We start from the raw sequence: 27,431 nt of genomic DNA on the forward strand, positions 1-27,431 counted from the left end.
TTTTTCTTTTTTTTCCAGATAGGGTCTCACCATACAGTCCAGGCTGGCCTCAAACTCACTTTGTAGCCCAGGCTGGTCTCAAACATTTTATTCTCCCACTTCAGCCTCCAGGTGTCAGGATTACAGTTGTGTGGCATACCTGCCTGGTTAATGCCTGTGGTCTTAAATGTTTGCCAGACATTCAGCTCATTGTTTCCTGCCCTCTATCACCTTGAGCCATCAGATACACTATCCATTACTCACAAATACAATAAAAATACCTGGCCAAATTCTAATTAAAATGCTTTCTAGTAAGTCAAAATAAATTAAAAAGTACACAACAGCAGGCACATTAAAACATCCCATACCTTGCTCCAAGGTAACTTGCCAAGAATATCAGAGAATCTTTTTCTGCTCCAACACACTGGCTGAAGGAAATAACACAATCCTCTAAAGGAGTCACTCCTGTCATTACTGGGATTGGTGTGAAGAGAGGATTTGACTTTGGATCAATTAAAGTCTGATAGTCTATACAAGTAACCTTTTAAAAACAAGAGAAACAGTAACGTCAACCTGGATGAAGAAACTAGTGGTTAACACTAATTCAAATATAGTACCAGTTTTAGTTTCAATGAAATGTTAACGTAAATACTTAAAATGAAAATGATATCTAAAGAACAATACAGACATAAATTCATTACATTTAGATATTAAAATCACAAAGATTGGAGTTGAAATTTTTCAAAATTCATTTTTTCCAATGTATTCATTTATCATTTTTTTCTCTTAATTCTTGAGATGTTGAAAAAGCACGTCACACTTTGGTTGTGAGGAAAAATAAATAGTATGGGATTGACCTAGAGTAACTTACTAAGGGCCAGGACTGGTGGCACATGCCTATAATCACAGTACTTCAGAGGCTGAGGCATGAGGATCACTGTGAGCTCAAGGCCAGCCTGGGCTATACAGTGAGTTTAAGGCCAGCCTGAATTACAGAGCAAGACCCTGAACCCCACCAAAAAAGAAAAAGGAATGTTGTTACTGTGATCCCTGGGACAGTAACCTCCACTCCACCAGGATCAGGACCAAGAGGTCTACATAATTTTGTATTTTAAACATTTTCTTTGCTAAAAGTAAAGTCTAGATAGATAGTACTCAAAACGTAAGTGTCGATTTCTTTAAATTAAACTGCCTAAGAACTAAACATTATCACTTTTGGTATTCATTCAAATATCCTTCAATAGTGCATTCCAACTGTTAGTGTTTTCTTACCAGCCACGTATTTGTAACAACCTCTCCAACCGTTGCCTCTACTTCACATCCCAGCAAGGGAACTACAGCATAATCTGCAACAACTCTGCTCGGAAGGGATACAATCTTTCCCGCATATTCTCTTATGATGTTTGCAATGTTACATTCATTTTCATTACTAAAACCCAAAATAAGGAAACTCTTTTGGCTAAATAAGCCTTCTTCAGTAATTGTAGAAACATCAGGGAGGCAATGACTGACAGAAGACTGGTTTCCTTCTTGTAGAGAAATGTGAGTAGAATCATTAAAGGGCCCAACACGAGTAGAGCCATTACAGGGCCCAACTTCAGACTCTGCAGCTTCAGACTTGTTAGCTTCCACTGGAAGAGAAAAATAGTTCTCTAATGGATAATCTACCTTATAGTTAAAGTTCATTTCCAAACAAGCATATTAATATAACAACAAGTCTGATCATTTAGAGACTTACTCAACTAAGGCTTAAATGTACACAATGAAGAAGGGATGTGGATCTACACCATCCTCAGGGTGACCAGGAATATTATCAGTATCACCATCTTCCATTAGGAAGGACAACGGCAATCATGTTAGTTCTATGTATTCCTACTGTGCTAGAAATGAAAAAGCTGACAGTTATGACGCTCCTATAGGCCTGTCTTAGTTTCAAAACTGGTTTAGATAATTTACAATAGCACTAAGAAGATATTAAAGGAAAAACAGAATTAATGGGCCTAAATGGTGTAACTATGAAGCCCTTAACATGGGGACAACTATATAAATGCACTAAGAAAAAAATCAGTTATTTCTAAAAATTCCCAAGATGTTTCTTACTGAAATCGGAGCTACTAAGTTGTGTAGATTTCTTAAGAGAGTAAGTTATTGAAGACAAATACAAATTATCTCGATGATGCCATTTTAGGATAAAGTTAACTGATACACAGATAATACAATAAAAATATATATCATACCCATATAAAAACATAAGTGTCATTAAAATATACAGTTCTTAATTTCCAATAAGCATTGTCAAATTGGGGCTTAAAATACAAAAAGTAGTAATAAGATATTTTTAAAAACTCTAGTGGAGTATGTTGGAAGGTGTGGAGATTTAGTCAACAAACTACACCTTTCCTCCCAGGATCTACGAAGTAACTTGAGGTGCCTGGATGCTTGGCAGGCCAAGTGAAGAGAAAGCATACTTTCGCTGCCTACATCTTAATGTTCTGCTAGAATTTATCTTGGGATAAGGAAGTGGCTCTTGTGACTATTTGTCTCCTAATGTTTTTACATATAAGAGCTTTATTTTGTATTTTCATAACCATAATATTGAGTCTTAGAATTAGCTGGAGACAGACATTATCTCAACAGCCTGAAGACTGTATGAAGTTTGTACTAAGGTAATGTCACGATATAATGATTAATATATCCTGCTTCTACTAACTCTCGTAAAGCATGTAGTTGTTTATTCTTCTCTGCATCCCCTGTGTCCTGGTTATTGCGTGACCCTTACCCAGGGCCCCCAACGCACTAGACGTTGACAGGAAGGTAGTACTTTATGACTGGGGTTGCCATACTACAGATAAGAGGCTCAAATGGGTCCCACAGACTGTTTTTATATAGTCTGTGAATTCAGAATAACTTTTATATTTTTAAATGGTTGTCAAAACAAAACAAAGTATGTGACAGAGACAGACTATAACTACAAATTCTAAATTGTTTATACTGTTTACCCCTTTGGTGAAAACATTCACCTTGCATTACGGAATTCTAGCAAGCCTAGAAACTATACAAGGATTCACTCAAGGTGTCATGGCAGTGCACACCTGTAATCTCAGCACCTGGGAGGTTGAAGCAGGAGGATGGCTGAAAGTTCAAGGCCAGCTTGAACTACATAGTGAGACCCCATCTCAAAAAAAAAGAAACACTCAAGATAAGCACTGTGTCTGGATGGTATATTCACATAATACTCACATAATGTTAACTGTAAAATAGAATTATCAGTTATATTCCTTTTCTCCAAAACACATCTCAGGTTTTAAATAGATTCTGCAACTTGCCTTGTCACATATAAAGTGGCAGAAATGAGAAATGCAAAGAGGGGGGGCAAAGAAACAGTTATAGATCCTGGTAAATCAAAACAAATTTCACTACATAAAATAATAATAACACCTAATTGTGAAACTAAAAAGATGAAAATATTAAAAATCACATCAGCTGTGTTAGGAAGTATTGTTTGTTGTGATAATTACAGACTAAAAAAAGATAAAAGTATTCTAAGGTTTTTGAGGAAGAAAGTACTAGTTACCTTTAGATTTTGTTATGATGTACATTAAAGTTCCAAGGGTGATCATTAAAAATATAAATATTATATATACATAAATCTATAGGATTCAGGATTGGAGGAAGCACGATTAATCCATCCAAGATAAGATAAAAAAAAAAAGATTTTCAGGGGGTGGAGGGGCAGAAGAATGGGACAAACAGGAGAAAATGAAATAATTATTGGAGTACACATTGGTAAACCAAGTCAACCTTCAGAAAGCAACCCGTATTATGTAAGAGAGATCTACATATTCCCTTGAATCAACTATGTCACTCTGGGTTTATACACTAGAAAAATTCTTCTGCACAAGTTATGTACAAGTTGAAATACTTGAACAATCTCAACAGTGTGTTTCTAATGGCAACAAAGGAACATGACAAAAACATCATAGTGGAAAAGTGACAAACTATGGTATATCCATCCACCTGGGTGCAGTATATTCACAGCTAGATACCTAGGTTAGGCAAGTATTTTTCCTATTAGGTAAAGGTGGGTAGTAGAAAAGAACATACCATGTATGATTTTTTGTTTGTTTGTTTTGGTACCAGGGATCCAACTTGAACCTTGCACTTTCGAGGCAGGCAGCAGCACCACTGAGCTAAATCCCCGGCCCACCATGTATGATTTATGTAAGTTAAAATAGATATAAAATGAAACAGTGCATATACTGTTTATAGATATATATGCATGATATAGGTTATAAGACAAATGAAGAGGGATTCACTAGAGGCTTTTGACAGCAATAATTCTATTTTCTATAACTAGATAACATGTTACTCATCACATTCTTTGTATCTTTTTATATATATATATCAAATATTTCACAATACATTCTACATTTTACAAAAGAAAGAAAAAGGTGTTTCTAACTCTTCACTGAAAATCTGCCTTACCACGCTGGTAAAACTACATGCTGAGGTGAGAGTCCTCAGTGCACCACTGCAGGCATTAAAGACCTCAGTAATCCAGTCAGAAGCATTTGTTACAAATGATCACAAACTTGCACGAAAGCAATGCTAATATGTGTAATAATAGATCAAAATGGAGCCAGTTGGTTGAAGACAGAAGAGAAGATTAAAGGGTTCAGAGCTCAAAAGCCTTGCCTGCTCAGAAAAAACTTACCAACAAAATTTTAAGGGGATGAAAAGGTTTAACTTAAAATCTTGGCAGAGAACATGTATGTATGCATGTATTCAGCAAATAAAGTATTTCTTAGAAACCACGACCCCTACAAATACAAATCAAGTATTTCTTACCTACTGTGGAATTATTGTTTACATATTGAGAAAGCAGATCCTCATCAGCCTGTTCATGCATTTCACTAGAAGCAAAGTCTTTCTTAAAGAAGCTGCTGTTCTTTTTGCAAAGAGCTGTTTTACTCTCAGGTTGATCTGAAACTGGAATTTCTACTGGCTTGTAGCTAGCGTGGATATACATTTCTTCAGGAAGCATGTAACCTTTACTAAAACATTCCAGCAACCATTTTGCTCCCACCACATGAGGCCTACAAAAACAACAAAGAAGTTTAAGCTACATTAGTTTAAGATATGAAGACCATCATCTCACTTCCAAGCAGTCCCATGCTGCAAAGACATGCAATTTTAACAACAATCATTACACAAGTAAAAATTGCTTCGAATTAAAAATTGACAAAACCTGTGTGCTGATTTATTCCAAAACTGCTTCAATTCATCATCATAATCTCCCACAATAACATGAGTTACATCTTCATTAAGCTGATTAAAACGAACTCCACCTCCGTTGTTAATAAGCCTTCTCAGTTTATCTAGCTTTCTGCCACTAAAACCACAAAGATATATCTACAAAGAAAGAAAATACTTGCTTTAGATCAATGTGTTTAAGACGCTTGATTTCCCAGTAAAAACAATTAAGAATAGATATCCAAAAGTAAAAGAAATAAATGTTTAAATCCAATGTGTATAAGACGATTTGTACACATTTTAGGATACATTTAAAAATGAAGTGTTTTCTGAAACTGCTAAAAATAAATTTTACAACCCCACAGTATTACTATCTTTCATAGTAGATATTGATAAGTATTTTACAGCTTTAAATAAAAGAGAAGTCAGAATCCAACATCATCTAAATACTGGAACATAGCCATTTCTAGTTATGCAGGCAGCTTCTTAAATTGTGATGGTCTTACTAGTAAATTTTAAAGTAATTATAGAAATAATACTATAATTATGATAATTATGATTTCAAAATATCTAGGCTTAAATCACTGTTTTCAGTTCCTAACACATTCCCACCAACTTGAACCACCAGTGGTACATGCATGAGTGTTCTACGATGCAACCTGAACCACAGGTGGTTCAAAGCCACCTGGCAGCAAAACATACAAATTATAGCCCCATTGTGAATGTGTTAAGCTCTTTAATTTTCTTACCCATAAAGAGGTTTCTTTTTCATAGTTAGTTTAACCAAAATACGTAAGAGCCAAGGACAAAATGCAAATTTATCAAAATTTATTTTCAATTATCAGGACATATATATCTAACCCAATTTCATCAATACAAAAATCTTTCACCTCTATTTTATATAAGGTGTCTTAAAAATTTAAGAACGACAGATTTCTTCCTGAATTGGTATGCCAAATTGTTACCTCCATTATTAATTTTAAAATTAAGATACAGATACTTTCCTATATGTAAAGAATAATTAAAACTCATATCTAGAACTAATATAGTCTAGAATAAAAGATTAAACAAAATATTTTCTGTTCTACCAACAAATTGGTAAGTTTTAGAAGTATAGAAGCATGAGACACTTTGGCAAATTTCCTTCTTAACAGTAATACAATAAATCTTTGCTACTAGATGAGAATTAAGAAATAAAGTATATTTTAAAACTCTCATTTTTATCCCAGGTGGCTGCTGAAGATGGCACAGGACATATCCTGGGGATAGATGGCCAAGGTTATCTTCTGAGCTGCCTGGAGGCCATCATGGCCAACCAAGTACTGTTGGGCTGGAAGGTAGTGGTTGTGCAGTATGAGGGGGTCAACATTTCTGGCAACTTCTACAGAAAGTAAAGTACCTGGCCTTCCTCTGCAAGTCGGTGAATATCAACCAGTCCTGCAGCCCCTATCACTTCTGGCCCCTAGCCACATCTTCTGGCAGACTGCTCTCTATCAGCTAGTTCTAGCAACCACATAGCTTTTTCTCAATCACAAAATAAATCCCCTTTTCCCATGTCTCACCCTTGTCCCCACAAAGTTTCCTCTAAAAATTCTCAATAATAACACTTCAACCCAACTAAAAGTACTCCAACAAAATCAGATCCTACATCAACTCTTTCTTCTCATCTTCCACTATTCCCCTCTTCAAAATTGCCCCTTAGTGTCTAACATCCATTCTTCTCACCCCACTTCACCTACCTTCCTCATTGCAGAACAACTACAGGTAATAAACTCTCAGTGTACATAGAGAATATGGAAAGGGCGGGGAAGAGTAACTGCAAAGGGTATCATATACAATTGTTGTAACATTTTACCTGTAGATGCAGTTATAATCAGAAGTAAGTCTTTTGGCAAAACACAGGGACACAGTGGACATCACTTAAAGTAAATAACAGAAGGAATGAATACCAGAACAGGACATACAAAGCTGGAGATTATTCAAAGGGAGGTGACATCCTGTTAAAAATCTCCATATAAACCACAAACTCTCACTTCTCCAGCCCCCAATCTGCAGTAAACAACCCCTCCCCAAAAAACAGATGGGAAAAAAGGACCACATATTATTTTTTAAAAAACATATACAAAACAAACAGAAGACTGAGGAAGCAAGGAAATAGATCTTTGAACCTCTACAAAGCAAAACAGGGATCGCAAAGGGAGAAAAAAAAACAGGAATACGAGGAAGCAGAAATCTATGAAAAGTTCATAGATGGGAAGAAGAAAATAGACTAGTTGAAGGAGGAAATGAACTAAAAGTTTACAGCAATTTCACTCAATATGCCCCTGGTAAATTTCAGGGAAATAAAAGATAAAAAACTGGATGTGCTAACCAGAACAGTTCAAAATGGGAAAAAACAACAATATGAAATCCTTGTAAAGATGTCACAAAAATATCAGAAATTTAAAAAGTGTATAGAATTTATACATTGCAAAAATGACCAATGTGAAGACAGAACACCTGACATTAAGGACAAAATAGTAAATTATGATAAAGAGCTCAGGGGAACCAAAAAGAAAATAAAGAGAACAAGAGAAGACTATCCTGCAGCTACTAGACGACAAGAAAACCAATGTACGGCTAATTGCAGTTAGAAATAAACTAGAAGATAGCACAGATGGATCACTAACACATTTACAGAAATCACGGAAGAAAATTTCTCAAATATAAGAAAAGACTTTAAAATACAAGTAAGTGATATTTACACAACACCAAAAAATTATGATGAAAAAAGAACCTCACCAAGGCATATCCTTGTTAAATTACCAGATATCCAGCAAAATAACAGAATTTTAAAAGCAGCCAGAGAAAAACCAAAAATCACATATGAAGGCTAATCAATTAAAATCATAGCAGACTTCTAAACTCAAATCCTAAAGGCCAGAAGAGCTTAGAGTTAAGTATTTCAAGTCCAAAGAGCAAATAACTTCCAATCCAGATTAATTTACCCAGCAAAGCTATCCTTCAAAATTGATGGAGATATAAGGTATTTCCATGAAAAAGACCAGCCCAGAAGATATAGGAGTGTTAAACCAGCTCTAGAGAGAATACTTAAGAATATTCTCAACAGAAACAATGAATCAGGGGCCAGGGGTTTAGCTCAGGAGCACCACAACAGCCTTGCAAGTGTTAAGGTCCTGAGTTCAATCCCTGGTACCGCAAAAAAAAAAAAAAAAGAAAGAAAGAAAGAAAGAAAGAAACAAACAAACAAACAAACTAGTGAGGTCAAAGGATAAACAACAGCACAAAAGAAGAACAAAGGACATATCAACAGATACAGAAGGTAATGATAGTAAATGACCAACCTATTTCAGTAGTATCTCTCAATATTAACAGCTTCAACTCTTCAAATAAAAGACCCAAGACTGGCAGATGGGATCCAAAAAGAGAATCTAAGAATCTATTGCACTCAAGAAACTCATCTAATCCAAAGAGATATTCAGACTAAAAATTAAAGGATGAAAAACATTTCATGCACCAGGACCCAGAAAACAAGTAAGAGTAGAAATTCTATCAGACTCAATAAACTTCAAGTTGATTAGAAGAGACCAAGAAGGTCACTCCTACCTAGTAGAGGAAACAATACAAGAAGAGATAGCACTGGTAAACATATATGTACCCAGAGCACTAATCTTTATAAAACTAGAACTACTGAAATTAAAAGATTAAAAAAAAAAAAACACTAACAATCATAATAGTGGATTTTAACACTACTTTCACTAAGAGAAAGATCAACTAAATAAAAAAACAATCAAGAAATTTCAGAGTTGAACCACACCCCTGAACATTTGGACTCAATGGATATATGCAATTATTCTACTCCTCTATGACACAGTATACATTCTTTTCAGCAGCACACTATATTTTCTCCAAAACAGAGCATAAACTTGTCCACAAAGCTTGCTTAATACAAAAAAAAAAAAAAAAAAAAAAAAAAGATCACAGACCACAAACAGAAATCAGCAACACAAGAAATTTCAAAAAAGGCAAAAGCTCCTGGTACATTAACAACATACTCCTCAACAACCAATGGATCAATGAAGACATTTTAAAATTTCTAGAATTTTTTTGTTTTGTTTTGTTTTGAGACAGGGTCTCACTACATAGTTGAGACTGACCTGGAATTCACTACGTAGATGGTCTCGAATTCACAGCTATTCTCTTGCCTCAGCCTCCTGAGTGCTGGGATTACAGGTGTGCACCACCGAAAAATTTCTAGAATTTAATGACAATTGACATCAAAACCTCTGTGGCCCTTGTTACCTTTGCTGCCTTGTGTACCCTATTATTTCTCCTCTGTGATGCTTGCTTGCCATCCCAGCCTCAGAGCCAGTTGATTATGGACCAAAACTTCTATGAATGTGAGCCAAATAAACCCCTTCCCTTCTAACTTTGGTGTTGGGCATTTTGTCTCAGCAATGAAGAGAAAAGTAACTAACAGAAATATGCTACCAGAAAAGTGGGGTCGTTGCTGTGACATTACTTGACAATGTGGCTCAAAAGCCTTTGGAACTGTCTTATGGGAAGAAGATTCAGGAAAGATCTGAGACACTGGCTACAGAAGCAGCAGTGGAATGCCTTAGGCTGTATTGATTCTAGTGAGAGTTCAGAAGACCAAAAGGCCTGTAAAGAACAGGCTCAGGATGTTTCTGCTGGGAAGGACTGCGTTGATTGCTGGATTCCAGATGATGTGCGTAATGGCTTAATAGAAAGTTTGCCTGCATTTTGCTTGTGTTCAGAGACTTTGCTGAAAGATTCTGAGCTGCCAGCTGAAGAAGTAGGGCTGGAATGGAGATTCTGTATGGGAGATTCTGATCAGAGATCAGAAGACCATAAAGCTTATAAGACCATGCTAGGGAGGTTTCTGCTAGGAAGAAAGACTGCTCTGGGTGTTGGACTCCAGACAATGTGTGTTATGGATTGACAGAAAGTTTGTCTTCATTTGTTGGTTTCCTGAGACTTTGCCTGAGACTGAGATTAGGGGCAGTGGACTAATTAATCTTGCAGAAGAAATTTCAAGGCAGTTGAATATTGAGGCAGTGGCATAGCTATTGTTAGGGCTTTTAGCCAGATCTATGCTAAGAATCAAGAACAAAAAGTCCAGCAGAATAATTTAAAACATTTTGAGTTCGGCCAGAGAGGAAGCTCCAATAAAGCTGTCAGTAGAGGAGATCTTGATTGCTGAAGAGGAACAAGAAATGGCCTGAGGGTATCATAGGAAGCAGCAGGACTCCACACGTTGCAGTCTCAGAATTGTAAAGGTGAAAAGATTTTGCTTTGAGAAGAAAGCCCCAGAGCACCATGTTTCAGAATGGATGCAGCCTAGGGAAGTTGTCCCAAAATGGCAGCTTAGGGAAATTGTTCCAAAATGGCAGGTTAGGGAACTGGTTCCTTGGGATTGGATTCAGAGTGCTCAGTGATCCAGGCACTCTACCCCTACAATCAAGAGACAGAGAAGTCTGGCTACTGCTTCAGCTGGCAGCAGACCTTGGTATCATCCACGTGGCACTGGTTTCAGGTACTTGCAGAACGGAAGAGTTATGGGACCAGGGAGGCTTCCACCCTGATTTCAGAAAAAGGCCTGGGAAGCTAGGCATTGTATTCCTGTGAGGGTAGTGTGTGTGAATCAGTAACTATGAAGCCAACGGTGCAGTGGAGACCCCAGAAGTTTAAAGAAGCCAGGAGCATGGATAATCTGAGAAAAGCTGCAAAGAAGGAGCAGAGCTGGTTGAAGAAGGAAGCCATGGGAGCTACAACCACCTGAAGTGACACAGGGGTGGAGCTACCAAAGCCTTTGGAAGTTTACAACATGCCACAGATTGCTGGGGATGTTGAAAGTGGAACTATGGAACTGAATGTTTATCCTACTGGATTTTGGACTTACTTTGGTCCCATTCCTTTGTATCCTCCCGTTTGTACCTTTTGGAATGGTAATGTCTACTTTGTGCCACTGAATGCTGAAAGTGTTCGACTTTTCATTTGTAGGGGCATGCACATATGAGTTTACCTTAAATCTCAGAGGAGACTCTGGACTTGGACTTTTCAGCAATGCTGAAACTATTAGGACTTTGGCAACTCTTAGAGGTGGACTAAATGCCTTTTGTGCAAAGGAATACACACACACACACACACACACACACACACACACGAGTCTTTGCGGGGCTAGGGGCAGAATGTTATGGTTTGGGTCTAGATGTCCCCCCAAAGCCGCATGCAATCATAGGCTTGATCTAGAGTGTGAAGCTGGAATTGATTCATGATGTAATGCTAGGCTCAAAGGCACTAGGATTAAAGGTGTGGGTGCTACCCACCCTAAGGAACCTGAGTAAGATTAGAGAGGCAGAAAGATGCTGGTAATTCCCTTTGTGACCTTGTGTGTGCCATGTTATTTCTCCTCTGTGATGCTTGTTTGCCATCCCAGCCTCAGAGCCAACTGATCATGGACTGAAAACTCTACCATCTATATTCTTCAAAAAAACAAAAAAAAAACACCTCTGTGACAATGTGAAAGCAGTTCTAGGAGGAAAATTTATATCAATCAATGCTCACATTAGGAAAACAGAGAAATCTCAAACAAACAACCTTACAAAATACTTAAGAAACAACAACATAACAGCCCCAAACCAAAATAGAAAATTATACCAATAAGAGCAGAAATAAATGAAATTGAAACTAAAAAGTTTTTTTTAATCAAAGAATTGAAAAGCTGTTTTAAAGAATAAAATAGAAAAGGCCCTGGCCAGACTTACCAAGAGAAAGCAAGAAATGAATCACATCAATGCAATCAGAAATGAAACAGGTGAAATCACAACATACGCTGTGGAAATCCTAAGAATAACTGCTTCAAAAAATTACATTCCAAAAAAATAAGTAACTAAATAAAATTCAACAAATTAGCAAACTTTGAAGAAATGAACAGATTCCTAGACACATACAAATTACCAAATCTAATACAAGATATAAACGTGCTTAACAATCCAATAAACAAGCAATTCAATAGACACAATAATAAAGAATCTACTCCATTCCTGGTACCAAAAAAAAAGAATCTACTAAGTAAAGGCCAAGACCTGATGTAGTCACTGCTGAATTTGACAAAACCTCTAAGTATGTTATATCACCAGTACTGCACCAGCTTTTCAAAAAAACTGAAAAGGATAGAGTCCTCACAAACTCATTTATGGAAGCCAATATTACCCTAAATACCAAAATCAGACCAACTGAAAAAAAATTTATAAGCTAATCTCCTTAATGAATAGATGCAAAAATCTTCAACAAGATCTTAGTAAAACAGAATGTAGCACATAATCAAAAAGATCATACATCACGACTAAGTAGATTTCACCCCAGATACAAGAATATTTCAACATATGTAAGGAAGGCCAAAAACCACATTATCATATCAATAGATGCAAAAAAGGCTTTTGAACACCCTTTCATGATAAAAACCCTGAAGGAAGCAGGTATAGAAGGACTATATCTGAATATGATAAAAGCTGTATATTAGAAACAAATACCCAGCATCTTACTAAATAGGGAAATCTAAACGTATTCCCCCTAAAATCAAGAAGAGGTCAAAGATGTCCACTATCAGCTCTTCTACTCAACAATGTACATGAAACATTAGCCAGAGCAATTAGGCAAGACACTGAAGTAGAAAGGATACCTATAAAGGAAGGTCTCAAATTATCATTATTTGAAGATGACATGATTCTCTACATAAACCTAAAGAACTCTACCAAAAAACTCTTAGAATAAAATATTTTAGAAATGTAGCAGAAGAAGATTAAAACACAAAAATCATTACACCAATAATGAATGGGATAAAAAGGAAATCATGAAAATAATACCATTCACAGTAGCTTCAAGAAAAATGAAATACTGAACCAATGAAAACTTAACCAAGGAAGTGAATAATCTCTACAAAGAAAATTATAGTACTCTGAAAAAGGAGATTGAACAGGAAATGAGAAAACAGAAAGATGTCTCCTGCTCCTGGACAGGGAGAATAAATATTGTCAAAATGGCCACACTCCCAAAAGTGTTATGTTTACAGATCTAGAAAAAACAATCCCGCCGGGGATTTAGCTCAGTGGTCCTGCAGCCTGTACTGCAAGTGGAAGGTTCCGAGTTAGATCCCCAGTACCAAAAAAAAGAAAGAAAGAAAACAAATAGAAAAATCAATCCTAAAATTCATGTGGAACCAGAAGAAACCCAGAATAGCAAAAGCAATTTTGGGCAATAAGAGCAAAGCAGGAGGCATAGCAATACCTGCCTTCAAGCTATACTACAAAGCAACAGTGATAAGAATAGCACCATACTGAAACAAAAACAGGTATGTGGATCAATGGAACAGAACTGAGGATACAGAAACTTCCCCAGGCACATTCAGCTACTTGATCTTTGACAAAGGGGCCAAAAGCATATGTTGGAGGAAACAGCCTATTCGACAAGTGGTGCTGGGAAAACTGGCTATCTGTGTGCAGAAGATTTAAAAAAGTCCCTTACTGTTCACCATATATAAAACTAAAATTAAAATGTAAATGGGCCTAAGATCTAAAAGTTAAAACAGAAGCGTTAAACCTTCTGGAAGATCAAATAAATAAAACACTTAAAAGACACAGATGTAAGAAAGAACTTTCTAAACAGAACCTCAATTGTGCAAGAATTAACAAATGGGATTATACCAGACTAAAAACTGTCTGTACATCAAAAGAATCAATCAGTAGAGTGAAGCGACAATTTGCAGAATGGGAAAAATTTTTTGTTAGCTACTCTTCAGACAGAGGACTAATATCTAGAATATATAAAGAACTAAAAAAAGTATACCACCTAAACGTAAAGATCCAGTCAAGAAATGGGCAAGAGAAATGAACAGACACTTCAGAGGAAGAAATACAAATGGTCAACAAATACACGAAAAAATGTTCAACATCTTGGGCAATTAAGAAAATGTGAATTAAAACAATGCTAAGATTCCATCTTACTCTATAAAGAATGGCAATCATTAAGAAATCAAACAGTAACAAATGCCAGTGAGGCTGTGGTGAAAAAGGAATGTTGGTGGGAATGTAAACTACAACACAATGGAATACTACTCTGCTATAAAGGATGACAAATTTTAGACATCTACAGGGAAATGGATGTACCTGGAAAATATAATATTGAGTGAAATAAACCAGACACACAAGCTTAAACACTGTATGGTCTTCTCACGTGAGTGAGGCAAAGTACAAAGAGAATAATAAATATGGACAGAAGGGGACAAGAAGATGGATCTCTTGCAATGGGGAAATGGTCCAAGGGAAAGAGCACAAAGAGTGAGGAGGAAGAAAAGGGGAAATAAGTAGAATAAAGATATGCTATGTACAGGAACCTAATAGCCTCAATCAATGTAAACATTATATGCCACAGCATGAGCTAAGATTAACAATATCAACAAGAATGAAAAATGAAATAGGGGAGTTGGAGAAGGAGGGAGAAAGAGGGGGAAGGGGGTAATAAAAAACAAACAAGCTGTGGTATGTACATGTAACCACACCACAAGATGACTGTAAACTGCATGAACTACAAACATATACTAATAAAATTAAAAATTAAAAAAAATAAAACTATTCGAAAAAATCATTCCATTACAATCCATAAGCATTGTTATGTGTCATGTAGTTACCTGAAGTATTTTGTGGCTTTAAATAAAACAGAAACCAAACTAGTCATTTTACAAATAGGAATACATTTAGTATCGAGATGTAGAAGATCAGAAAAAGTACAATATATTATGTTTCTATCAACGAACTTATAAGATACTTACACATTAAAACTACATTTATTTCTTTTTGTGTACTGAGCATTGAATCCAGGGCCTTTACACTGAGCTATATCCCTGGTTCTTTTTTAAATTTCTTCTTTTTGTTTAATTCTGAGAGGTCTCACTAAGTCACTCAATTGCCCGGGCTGGGGTCAAACTTGTGATACTCCTACCTCAGCCTCCCAGAGTTCTGGGATTACAGGTATATGTCACCACACCTGGTTCAAAAATTTTAATAGTCCAAGAGACACTGAACAAAGCAGGGCCTCTCTGGATTAGGAATATAGACTTTGGGGTGGATAGATAGCTATTTAATGTCTGTATGACAGCGAAAAAGAATTTTAATTTTCTAAGTGTTAACCTCAAGATAGTACCTATTAAGAGTTATTTGTGGGATGTGCGATTATGTACAACATAGTAATATAGCATGAAATGATGAGCAGGGTTAATACATCATAAATATTTAATAATACTTATAAATAAAAACCTAATAAGTGGCTCAAATGAAGAATTTCAAAGCACAATAGATTACTGCAACTGAAAGAGTTCAGAGGAGTTGAAAAGTGAAATGAATTTTGGAAGATAACAGATGAAGGAACCATCCCAGGCCAAGGGATCCTCACAACTAAGGGATCGACACAGTGAGAGTATCTTTTTAGTTTAGTGGAGGGTTTAAGTAATAAAGTGCAAGTTCAACTCTGAGGGGCCTTCAGACTCATGATAGGAAATGGTGAGGTATATTACTACTTTCTGCATTTATTAAATAAAGATGTACTACTTACCCGACAACCATCTAATAAATCTTCAGGTGCTTGAAATGCACTGATGTCCAGATATTCCAGGTTTTCAAGTGTAGGTTCTAATTTGCTATTAACAATTGAACTGCATATGGATTCATTTATACAACTTCCATTTATGTTGGAAATGTGGCTGACATCTGAAAGAGTTCGGCCTATATATTTTTTAAAAAGTATAAATTTATGAACATTAAATAGTCATTATATTTTGTCTTCCAAATTAATTTTTACCATAACCCAAGGTCTAGAAACAATTTTCAAAGAGTCAGAGATTGTATTTTTTTAAGACAGGGTCTTGCTATGTAGTTCAGGTTGGTCTTGAACTCACTATGTAGCCCAGGCTGGCCTTGAACTCAAAGCAATCTTCCTATCTCGGCCATCTGAGTGCTGGTATTACAGGCATATACCACCACACCTTGCATATTGAAAGGTTTTTAACAGAAAAGTTGGTGGCAAAACATGAAAAGGAAATATAAAATTGTTTCTCATTTGTTTCTCATAATATGAAATTGCCGGCCTTAAAGTCCAAGAAACTTATATTTGAAAAAAATTTTACATGTGCTACGTACATGCACCAACTGCCCACAAGGTAGTCATTAATGTACTATAAACATGTATGAATAAAAAATAAAAATTGAAGAAATAAATTTGTAATATTTTGCCAGTGTGGGACTTAAACTGCAACACTTTTAATTGTTATACAAGTATCTCTATCTATAATAATCCTGATGAATTCGTAAAATGTATTAATATTTATACCAGGAAAGCTCTGAAAAATTATCTTAAGTCTTCATCCATTAGTATTTTTAATGTCTTTGATCATCTCTTGCATTATATCAGGGTACTGGAAGAAAGCAATTATTCACTCTAAGAAGAAATGTCAGAAGCAGTTCTGGACTAAATTTTACTACAACTATATAATTTAGCTATTTTATTATACAATTAAGCCTAGAAGCATAGGGAAAAAATTAGAAATTCTCTATTATATCTCAGTGATCCTATTAACAAATCAACATTTTTTTTTTTTTTTTTTTCATTACAACATTTTTTTTTTTTTTTGCCATGCTTAGGATCAAATTTATTATCTTAAAATGGTAAATAAGTGTTGTACCACTTTGTAACAGGCTCACTTTAACAAATGAATTCTATAGAAAATCTATTATTTTAGGGCCGGGAATTTAGCTCAGCGGTTCAGTGGCCTGCCTTGCAAGCGCAAGGACCTGAGTTCAATCCCTGGTACCAAAAAAAAAAAAGAAAACAAAAGAAAATCTATTATGTTAATCTCAATGAGACTTACTATCAGTTGTGCTGATCTGACCAGTGGGAGTTGAAGTATCAGGCAGAGTCTTTGCTTCTGGTCTAGGCTGTGCCTTGTATATAGACTCATCTTGACAAAAGCCTTTCTCAATACTATCAAAAAACCACTGTGTGGTCACACAGTGTACATTCCATCTCTTGGCACATTCATATTTCTGACCTATTTATGTTAAGAAATAAATAGAGAAATTAAGAAATATTCAAAGTGTAATAGTTTATTTTTTAAAAACTACCTGAAACAAAATTGAACGTTACCAGCAATTAGTCTTATTTTTACATGCTATGCTACAGAGTATGCTAAAAAGCAAAAATTTAGGTCATTATCTAATCATATTTTTGTACTCTATAAATACATACTCCGGAGATGCAGGGCTTATCTTCTTGCAACAGACACAGGCAACTGTTGGGTAACTAATAATACTGAACTTGTCTGGATAAAGGGTCCATCACTTAATTTCTTTAGACCAGTTTCTTAATCTATAAAAAGGAGCTAACTTGAAACTATGATTTTTTTTTTCAGTCTTGGCAGTACCAGGGAGCAAACTCAAGACCTTGCACTTGTGAGTCAGGCACTGGGCCACTGAGCTAAATCTCCAGCCCTATGACATGGTTTTATTTATTTTTTTTTTTGAGGGCGGGGTTTCAGACAGGGTCTCACTATGTAGTTGAGACTGACCTGGAACTCACTATGTAGCCCAGGCTGGTCTCAAACTCACAGCAATCCTCCTGCCTCAGCCTCCCAAGTGCTGGGATTACAGGTGTGCGCCACCACACCTGGCTTGACATGGTTTTAGTAAGCATGTAAGGCATGTATAAGACAAATGTGAAAACCAAATGTATGTAATATAATAAATGCCAAAAGGATTTATTCCAATTTCAAAGGTTTCTAAAATCAAGAATAGGCAAATAGATAGTTGTTGCTTGTATTATCTCAAAAACTCTCTCTATTGGAAACATGGTTTTGCTAAATTGTCCAGAGTGGGTCTGAACTTTTGATCATCTGCCTAGCCTCCAGAATTACAGGCATCTCTACCAACACAACTAGCTTTTTTGGGCATTCTTGGGTCGATGGATGAACTGCTTTCAGATTCAGAAAACCACAGCAGTGTCAATTCTACTCATAATTGTCAAAACCAAAATTCTGACTTAAGGATAATTACCAATCAACATTAAAAATTTTTGTCAACTCTTATTTATCTAGTTAGCTTAGTAAAATAGTACCAATATAAAAGACATAATAAAAACATTAAAATTATTTTCTCATGTTTCTATATATATGAATACTAGTGAACAATATCCTCTAGAATAAAGTTTAAAGAATTATCACTAATACAATTTATTATTTTACTTCCTCATGATCTGCAAACTGAATCTTGAAGTAAAAAATCTAGTTCATTCAGTCAAGCTGACTGATTCAATTAAATACAACTTCAAGCCTTTTAAATCAGTTATTAAAAAGAAATTAGAGGGCTGGGGATTTAGCTCAGTGGTTCCAGCACCTGCCTTGCAAGCACAAGGACCCAAGTTCAATCCCTTGTACAAAAAAAAAAAAAAGAAAAGAAAAGAAAAAGAAAAAGAAATTCCACATTCCACTGGGTATGTACCATAGTTATTTACCTAAACTTTTCTTTGAATTATTTGGTAATTGGGGAGTTTTGTTTTTTGCCTTTTTTTTTTTTTTTTTTGGTACCGGCGATTGAACTCGGGTCTGCATTTGCAAGGCAGGCCACTGAACCACTGAGCTAAATCCCCAGCCCTATGTTTTTTGCTCTTTACTAAAAGATCTAATAAGTCACTGCTTCTTGGCCTTTCCATTAAGATCAAGTGAATATCTAATAAGTCAGATTTTTTTTTTTTGTACCAGAAATTGAACTCAGGACCTTGCGTTTATGAGGCAGTCCCTATGCCACTGAGCTAAATCTCCGGCTCTAACAGATCAGATTAAAATATCATAGAAAGTGTTAGGTTTTTTATATTTGCAATGACATGGATAAATATTAGGATGGTCATGAAATCTCTCTACAGTCTATGATCCAAACTATCTTTACAAGATTTTAGGAGAAAAAAAATACCAAGCTAGATTACATAATAGCATGTCAGAAAAAAAAATTTTTATTAAGATTTTAAAATGTAGGGTCAGGGATATAGCTCAGTGGTTCGGTGGCCTGCCTTGCAAGTGCAAGGACCCGAGTTCAATCCCCGGTACAAAAAAAAAAAAAAGAGATTTTAAAATGTAACATACTAGAAAACAAAATTACATTTGTCCATTTGTAAAATACAGTTTTTACCTTTTGGTTCCTGCACAATCAGGTGTGTACATTCATTCATTTTCAACTGTCCCATGTACTGGCCTCCATGCTTAACTGTGAGCTGCTGAACTGCCTTCCTGTCCAAGGCACACAAACCAGTCACACAGATTACACAGCCAAGAAAAACAGGACATCTGAAATCTTCCATGTTTATATCGGTATATTTAGTTATTTTGCTGGAAAAACAAATGATAAAAAGAAATAAAAATGAACACATTAAACATATCAGATAGTTTAAAATTTACTAAAAGCATAATGACACACAGAAATATCATTACCACTTTCCTCATTTTCCCCTCAAGTCCTAGTGACTGAATCCACAGCTCTCCCACTGAGCTACAACCTCAGCCCTGCCTCGCCCCCTTCCCCTTTGAGACAGGGTCTCAGTCACTAAGCTGGCAGAGCTGGCACTCAACTCAAAATTCTCCTGCCTGTTTGCCAAAGTGCTGGGATCGATCACAGGCATGAGCCACCATGCACAATTTCCTCATTTTTAAAAGATTTATAAAAATTTTTAAGAAAAGGGAACTATCACTCAGGATTATACTCACCAAGTTCAACATCATGTCTCTAATAAAAAGTAGTATTTCAACTACTATCTTTCAAGTAAAGATGGTCCAAGGGAAAAACACTATCTCGTTAACTTTAAGCCCTTGCTGGTTAAAGAGGTACATCTTTCAAATATATAAGCCTATATCTCTATTTTAAAACCCTAAGGTTTTTTGGTTGTCTACTAAAAATAAGAGTTTTAAATTCTTTCATTAATCTATAAGCAAAAGCAATGACTTTTGGCAGGATATCAATAAAATATCATCATTCTGTTGCTGTGCTATACAGATATGCTGATTATGCAATCAGTCTGGGAACATAATGTTGATATGGAGACATACTGAAGAGATGCAGAATTCTACTGAAAACAAGCCCAGAAAAGTGCTCATAGAATTTTCAAGCCATTATGATTCCTTGCTACCTAGATTTTTAGCTGTCAATTAACTTTCAGGAAAAACTTCAGTGTGCCCCTTGAGAAAGGCTCCAAGCTCCACGAGGGAAGGAACACTATCTTGTTCGCTCCCTACATACAGCTAATGCAAAGCTCAGGCCAGAGGTGAAACAGGCAAAATTTACATGATTGATCACAGCTCAGCTTACAGCTTACATGTTTATATTCAATCTTATATATGCCCCCTTTGCAGGGAATGACTGCCAAAATGGCTAATTTATTCTCCGTCTTAATATATGGGCAAGGTATTGAAGGATAATGTAACATAAGAACTACAGTGCTGAAAAAATGATTTTCTCAGTGATTTCAGAAACACTGCTCAGAACAACTTTATCATCAAAGCATTTATCTTCCGGCCATAGCCTATTCTACCTGTCAACTTACACCCTGCTAATAAGCACTTGTAGATTCTGTTCTGCTTTTTTTTTCCTTTCTTCTTTTTTCCTGGAGAAAGAATGACCCTATTTTTGTCTCTGAATAACAAATCCAAAGAAAATACCATAAAAGTTAATCTAGGAAAACTCGGATTATGTCAAAATAATAGATTGCATCATTTTTTCAAATCTATAAACATAAGAGAAAGGGGAGGGGAAGGGGACATAAAAAGAACTGAAGAGGTGTTATATACATGTACTAACTCTCCGCAATGACTGTAATCATTTTGTACTGCAAGCATGTATTAATAAAAAAACAAATCTATAAATATGAGGGTCTGTCTTACTTCTCTTGTGACTTCTCCCAAAGTGTTTGTATCCAAGAAGAGAGCAAAATAGGTTTCTTCAGATTTGCAGCAACTAAGTATTTTTTGCTACCAACTTCTCCTGCAACAAGGTGAGTTACTGATACATTAAGATCTCTGAATACTCGTCCACCCATCATTTGTACATACTTATGAACTTCTTCCTGCAGCCCCAAAAGAAAATATATTAATACCAAAGCAAACAATCTTTTCTATTTTTATACAATATTCCATACTATGTTGATAACATAAATATACAAATATTTCACACTACTATAAAGTTAATTAACCAAACTACTTTTGGAAAATGAATATGAATTATAAATTTAAGAATAACTATTTTCCTAGCCATAGTGTGTTTCAGTGCACAGACAAAACAAACAACAGCTTGGTCCCTATGAGATTATACTGCTTAATGACATCATTGCCATATAAATTTGTGCGAGAACACTCAATGATATAATCATCTAGCAACACTTCTCTTAGACCATATCACCACTATTAAGTGACAAGTGACTATATTTCTTTTCTTGCAACTCCGTGAATTTATTGAACTATTTTGGTCCTATAATAAAGATTATACTTTTACATAGCATGTATTTTAAAAAATATAAATTATACCTGTATAATACAATAAAATATATTTTTATACTATTTTGAAACCTTCCCCATTCCCCCTTTGAGACAGCATCTCACTATGTAATTCAGGCTGGCCTTGGATTCGCAATGATGCTCTTGTCTCAGTCTCCCAAGCGCTAGAATTACCGACATGTCCCACCTTGGAATTCCTGGAATTCCTTTTTAAAGATTATCCATCTATGATGGGAAAATGTAATTAAAAAAAGCAATCTCTGAGTGTAGGAGAAAAAGTGAGTTTCCTTTTAAATCAAAAAAAAAACTTCAATTATCCAATTTTCAGCAAAATGGACTGTATTCAATTGATTTACAAAAAGATATACACTGTTGATTGTTGCATACTACATTTCATTAAGTCATGAATACAAATACCAAGTGAACAGTCTTTTTTGTTTGTTTGTTTGTGGTACCGGGGATCAAACTCAGTACCTCACACTTGCCAGTAGTCTTTTAAATTATTTCTTATGCAGTGAAAAATTAAGTGTGGAGATAAACAGATATACAGTAATATTCAATACTTACCCTCTTCTCTTTATCCAGGCTTGTACAAGATACAGTTACATTAGACATAACCATATTATAAACTGGATGTTCAGCTCTTGGGACACATTGCTGGTAATGCATACAAAATAAGACTACTTGGGGACCAACAATTCTGCAGCTGAGCTACAAAAAAAAATTTTTTTAGTACATTAAGATGGAAAAGACTACCAATCTTACAGAATTACATTTGGTAATTTTTATAATTATTTACAGAAGTTACTCACTATGGCAGAAAAATCACCAAATTGTTAGAAGAAAATAAAAAGACCATTAATTTCTCACAGTAAATAAACATGCACACAAAAAAGCAAATTAAACTTAACTGTCAAAAGAAGTAACTTCTGAGAGCCCCTCACTCAAAACTAGTATCAAAATTTTAATCTCTGAAACAAACACAACAGTAATGCAATAATCTTACGCTACAAGTAGGAAGCACCTATGCATACTTTTCAAATGAAGTACTCAAGCAATGAGGCAGTTTAAAAGAATAAAAGCCTATAGTAAGTCCTTCTAAAAAACCTGTTACCAAAAGCTGTATAATCCAAGGCAGTTTCTACATTTGGGTTTCAAGTACTTTATACCTCCCTGTCTTTCTAAAGAAGACCAGCAGAGATGTCTAAGATAAAAAAATGAAACAATGACTTTTCATTTTCACTGATATTAAGTGAAGAAAGGTGACATTCAACATGAGCATGCTCAAGCCAAACTAAAAAGCCCCAGTTGCCAAAATCATCACTACACAACGGATCTAAATATCTACAAGAAAAAGACTACTACTATCTTTTCGTCAGTCATAAATAACACAATGAGTTTTTGATGCTACTGACTCTGACAAGGAGTTGTATTTCAAAGAGGAGGCTTACACCAATAATGCTCTTGGCAGCATGGGCACAGACTTTCCATAAATTGTATAGATACTGCATCTACCTACTCGGCTATGTTTTCTTCTCCTTCAAACAAGAACCACTTCTCTGTAATCTGGATGGAATTATAGCCAGTTAATTTTTATTTCAATGCTTCTCTCTTGTCCAGACACCAAAAAGTGAGTCAGTAGACTCTAGAATCAACAAAAAGAAATAAGATGGCTCATTGGTATAAAAATGCTTCCTTCTAAGATGATTTTCAGACAAGATACAAGGTAAAAAAAACACTAAAATTGGTGTATAAAAGCACACAGAAAGTAAGTTAATAAGAACTATGTTGCACTGCGCTATTATTTCTCACTGATGTATGTTACGATCTGAGTTTTAAGTACAATAAACTCCATCACTGAACTGCTTAATTACAAGATTCACTTATACTAAATGGAGCCATAGTCCTTGAAATAATAAAAGCCTACTATACAAGATAAGTTTTCAGAAAATATTATTGCAATCTCCCCAAACCAAAAGAATCCCAGTGCATGCAGAATTTGCATACTTAGTGATCAGTGAAAACCAAAAAAGCACAGTCTACCAAAGAAATATCTGGAAGTTAGCAAACCTTTTTAAGGTGATCAAAGACAGCACCACTAAAAGGGTCACAGATATAAAGAGATTTATCATTCTCCTTTATTTTCAATGCTTCTTCTTCTGTAATAATCTGAAGATATTCTTTTGATTGGAATTCTTTCATTGACTGAAAGTAAAAATGAAATAATATACTTGAAATTAGTCTTCCAAATTTAAGTCCTATCACCTCTTCAATACACATCTTAAAATCCTTTTCCCTATTGAAAGCAAATATAACCTCTCACCTACACCACTGTAGAAGCCTCCCAAGTGGTCTACTTCTCCCTGCCTTGCCCTAAATCTATTCTCCACACAGCACTTTAACCTTTTACCCACCACCACCCCTTGAAAAACAAAACCAAAAAAATCAGATCATGTTAATTCTCTGCTCAAAACTCTCTAATGACAGCTGGGCACAATGGTTCATGCCTGTAATCCTGGACTGGAGGCTGAAGCAGAATTGTAAAGGTAAAGCCAGCAGGGCAATTTAGCAACCTGGTGAGACCCTGTCTCAAAAATAAAAATAAAAAAAGGCTAAGGATACCAGGGTAAATTAGCTCAGTGGTACTGCCACCTGCCTCACAAGTGCAAGGTCCCGAGGGGTGGGGGTGGGAGGACTGAGGATGTAGCTCAGAGAAAGCCCTGGGTTCAATTTCCAGTAATGGAGGGAAAAAACCCAGACAACTTCCCCTCACACTCAAAATTCACATTTTTTATCATGGTCCAAAAGACCACATGATCTGGCCCTTACCTGTCTCCCCACACTTACCAGGGTTTATCTCTAGCCACACCCACTCACTGGCATAAAGTGCAACAAAGGAAACATGACCTCATTTAGAGGCTTTGCTCTTTTTCTTGCAGCAGGGAACTTTCTTCTTCCAGGTCTTCAACTGATGTAATCCTTCACTTCTAGCAGGTCTTGCTTAAGTATCACCTCCTTGCAGATGGCTGTCCCTAATCATGATTTACTATCTTTCTTTTTGGTGGGGGGGGTACTGGGTATCAAACTTGGGTCCTTGCACTTGCTAGGCAGGAGAACCACTGAGCTAAATCCCCAGACCCTAATTAATGTTTTTTTTGTTTTGGGGTTTTTTTTTTTTGTTTGTTGGTTGGTAGCAGGAATAGAACTCGGGTCTACTGCACTTGAGAGGCAGGCGATAGAACCACTGAGCTAAATCCCAGGCCCTCTTTTTTCATTTTTAAAGCAGTAGTGTTAGGTATTAAACAAACCCAGGACCTCGTGTATGCTACCCAAGCACTCTACCACTGAGATATACCCCATCCCCTGATCAAACTGATCATGTTCTTAAAACCCTCATCACTTAAGCCTAAGAAGAAAAAATAGCACTAATATTTTATAAGTATATATATATTTTTGCCTCTCCCCTATAAGAATGAAAAGTTCATGATGTGTCTTGTTTGTTATCATATCCTGACACCCAGTAAGCACTTAAATAGTGTCTGAACAAATTTAAATTCTATGTTAGAAAACAAAACAAACTTATGGTGGTCTTTTAAAACTAGATATATTGTTCTTCTGATTAAAACTCTCTAGAGGCTCTCCAATGAAGGAAAACTTCAGTCTTCACAATGGCTCACAAGACCCTATATGACTTTTTTTTTTTGAGGTACTGAGATTAAAACCAGGGCCTTGTCATTGAATTAAATCCCCAGTCCCCTTTTCAATTTCATTTTTTAAAATTTTAAAACAGGATCTTAAAAAATTAAATTCCCTGGGCTGGGCTTCTTAATCCTACTACTTCAGACTCCCAGAGTGCTGGGATTGTAGGCATGCCCTACCATGCCTAAGTCTTATATGACTTTATTTTTATTTTCTGGAGCATTCTCTGCTTCTCTTCCTTCATCCCTTGCTGACTACAGCCACCAGAATATTGGATATACACAACAAGCACGTTCACAAGGCCCTGGACATGGTTGCGTCCTCTGCCTGAAACTCTCTTCCACATACCCACAGGACTATCTCACTCAAGTTTACTGAAATATCTTCACAAAGGCTAACCTGATTATATTTTACTTAATAAATTTATAACCTTCCTGTTTCCTTCTCCAATAAACATTCTCTGGAGCCCCTTAAATTTTGCTTTTTCTCTTCTCATAGCACTTAGCATATAATAACACACTATATACTTTTCTCATTTATCATCTGATTAATATCTATTTCCTGCTGCTGCCAGAATGTGAGCTCTGAGAGAGGAGAAATCTTTGGGGCTCTGGCTGCAGATGTATCCCAAGTATTATAGTGGGACCTATCAGATCATGGACACTCAATAAATACTTGCTGAATGAATGAACTTGAAGGAAAAAAACCTGTGTAACTGTTTCTCAAACGTCAATAGGTATTAGGAATTTCATTTAAAATGCAGATTCTAACTGTCAAGTCTGGGTTGGGGCCCAAGATTTCTAACAAACTCCTAGGCCATACTGATGCTGCTAGGTGCTGTAAGAAGCAAACCTTTAATACTCCTCATCCTGTCACTCTGCATAATAAAACATACTTTTAACAAAAACCAATACAGGACCAACCCAAAACTTTTCAGCACACAAAGTACCAATCTAGTAAGTATAAAAAGAAAACCATTTTCAAGAACTGCAGATCAACTATATTCAACCAAAATGTCAAAATAGATTTCAAGCACCTCCAAATACATGACATACTCATATCAAATTATGTAACGATATACCTATATTAACAGATTACAGCAAAATCATATGAAAGATTTCTATTATTAAGACGTAAAGTCCAACATATCAAAAATACTTAATGACATCAAACAAGACAAGTTCAACTATTCTTACCTCAAGAGCTTTAAAAAAACATTCTGAATTGTTTGAACACTTTAAAAACTTCACAAGTAACGGTTCTTGGCCATTTGGGGACATTGTTGAACTGCCAAAATAAAGGTACCATTAACAAGAACAAAAATACATTATGTAGGAAGTTAAACGTTTAATGCACCTACTTTCCCGTGTAGACCAGAATGCCTAAGGATAGACATTCTGGCCTTGCCCGTGAATTCATCCGTGACATTTGCAAGAAACCCTAGAACGTCGGCAAAGTCAAGGAGAAAGAAGACAACACTAATCCTTGCAAAACTAATGTTCTAAACTGAATACATTCAGGGCTCTTGCTACTGGCCCCTTAGGCAAAGGTCATTCTATTGAACTAGGCTTAAGAATACTCAGAGCCCATTTGTGGCTGCTGGTATCCACGGCCCGCGAGGTTTGTTCATCCCTAACAGATTTTAAATATATACGCAGCAGCCCTCCCCAAAAATTAGATGCTCCAGTTCCCCAAAACCGAAAGAAAGGCCTAGCTCACGGAACACAGAAGCCGCGTTCTCTCGGATATCAAAGGCCCACCCACCAGGCCCGCGGAGGACCGGTTACCCCGACACGAAGCTAGGGCCTGGAAGGCCTGAGGAAGCGTCGCGATCCCCCAGAAGCGACAAACGGGACGCTGGGTCCTTACTCGCCTCGATGGATCCTGTAGGTCTCTAGGC

General features: G+C 36.1%; 1 protein-coding gene across 3 annotated transcripts in view; it reads right to left on the reverse strand.

The window, feature by feature from the left end:
• Topbp1 (DNA topoisomerase II binding protein 1) overlaps window positions 1–27,387 on the reverse strand; it is a 78,929-nt gene extending 51,542 nt beyond the window's left edge. Inside the window, exons 1-12 of one of the 3 annotated variants that reach the window (XM_010625479.3) lie at window positions 27,319–27,387; window positions 26,728–26,818; window positions 23,903–24,037; window positions 22,400–22,543; window positions 21,224–21,405; window positions 19,482–19,678; window positions 17,174–17,353; window positions 15,862–16,031; window positions 5,228–5,391; window positions 4,828–5,075; window positions 1,252–1,610; window positions 348–520 (exon numbers count right to left, since the gene is read on the reverse strand). In XM_010625479.3, coding sequence (XP_010623781.1) covers window positions 348–520; window positions 1,252–1,610; window positions 4,828–5,075; window positions 5,228–5,391; window positions 15,862–16,031; window positions 17,174–17,353; window positions 19,482–19,678; window positions 21,224–21,405; window positions 22,400–22,543; window positions 23,903–24,037; window positions 26,728–26,811 — 2,036 coding nt within the window. In that variant the 5' untranslated portion in view covers window positions 26,812–26,818; window positions 27,319–27,387. Of the gene's footprint in view, window positions 1–347; window positions 521–1,251; window positions 1,611–4,827; window positions 5,076–5,227; window positions 5,392–15,861; window positions 16,032–17,173; window positions 17,354–19,481; window positions 19,679–21,223; window positions 21,406–22,399; window positions 22,544–23,283; window positions 23,478–23,902; window positions 24,038–26,727; window positions 26,819–27,318 lie in introns of those variants that run through there. The other 2 variants (XM_010625481.2, XM_010625480.2) reach the window with 2 other exon arrangements.
• Window positions 27,388–27,431: the final 44 nt, after the last annotated feature.

This window comes from Fukomys damarensis, unplaced genomic scaffold, assembly GCF_012274545.1.
Source record: "Fukomys damarensis isolate Sample0158 unplaced genomic scaffold, DMR_v1.0_HiC HiC_scaffold_37, whole genome shotgun sequence".
NCBI classification, from domain to species: domain Eukaryota; kingdom Metazoa; phylum Chordata; class Mammalia; order Rodentia; family Bathyergidae; genus Fukomys; species Fukomys damarensis.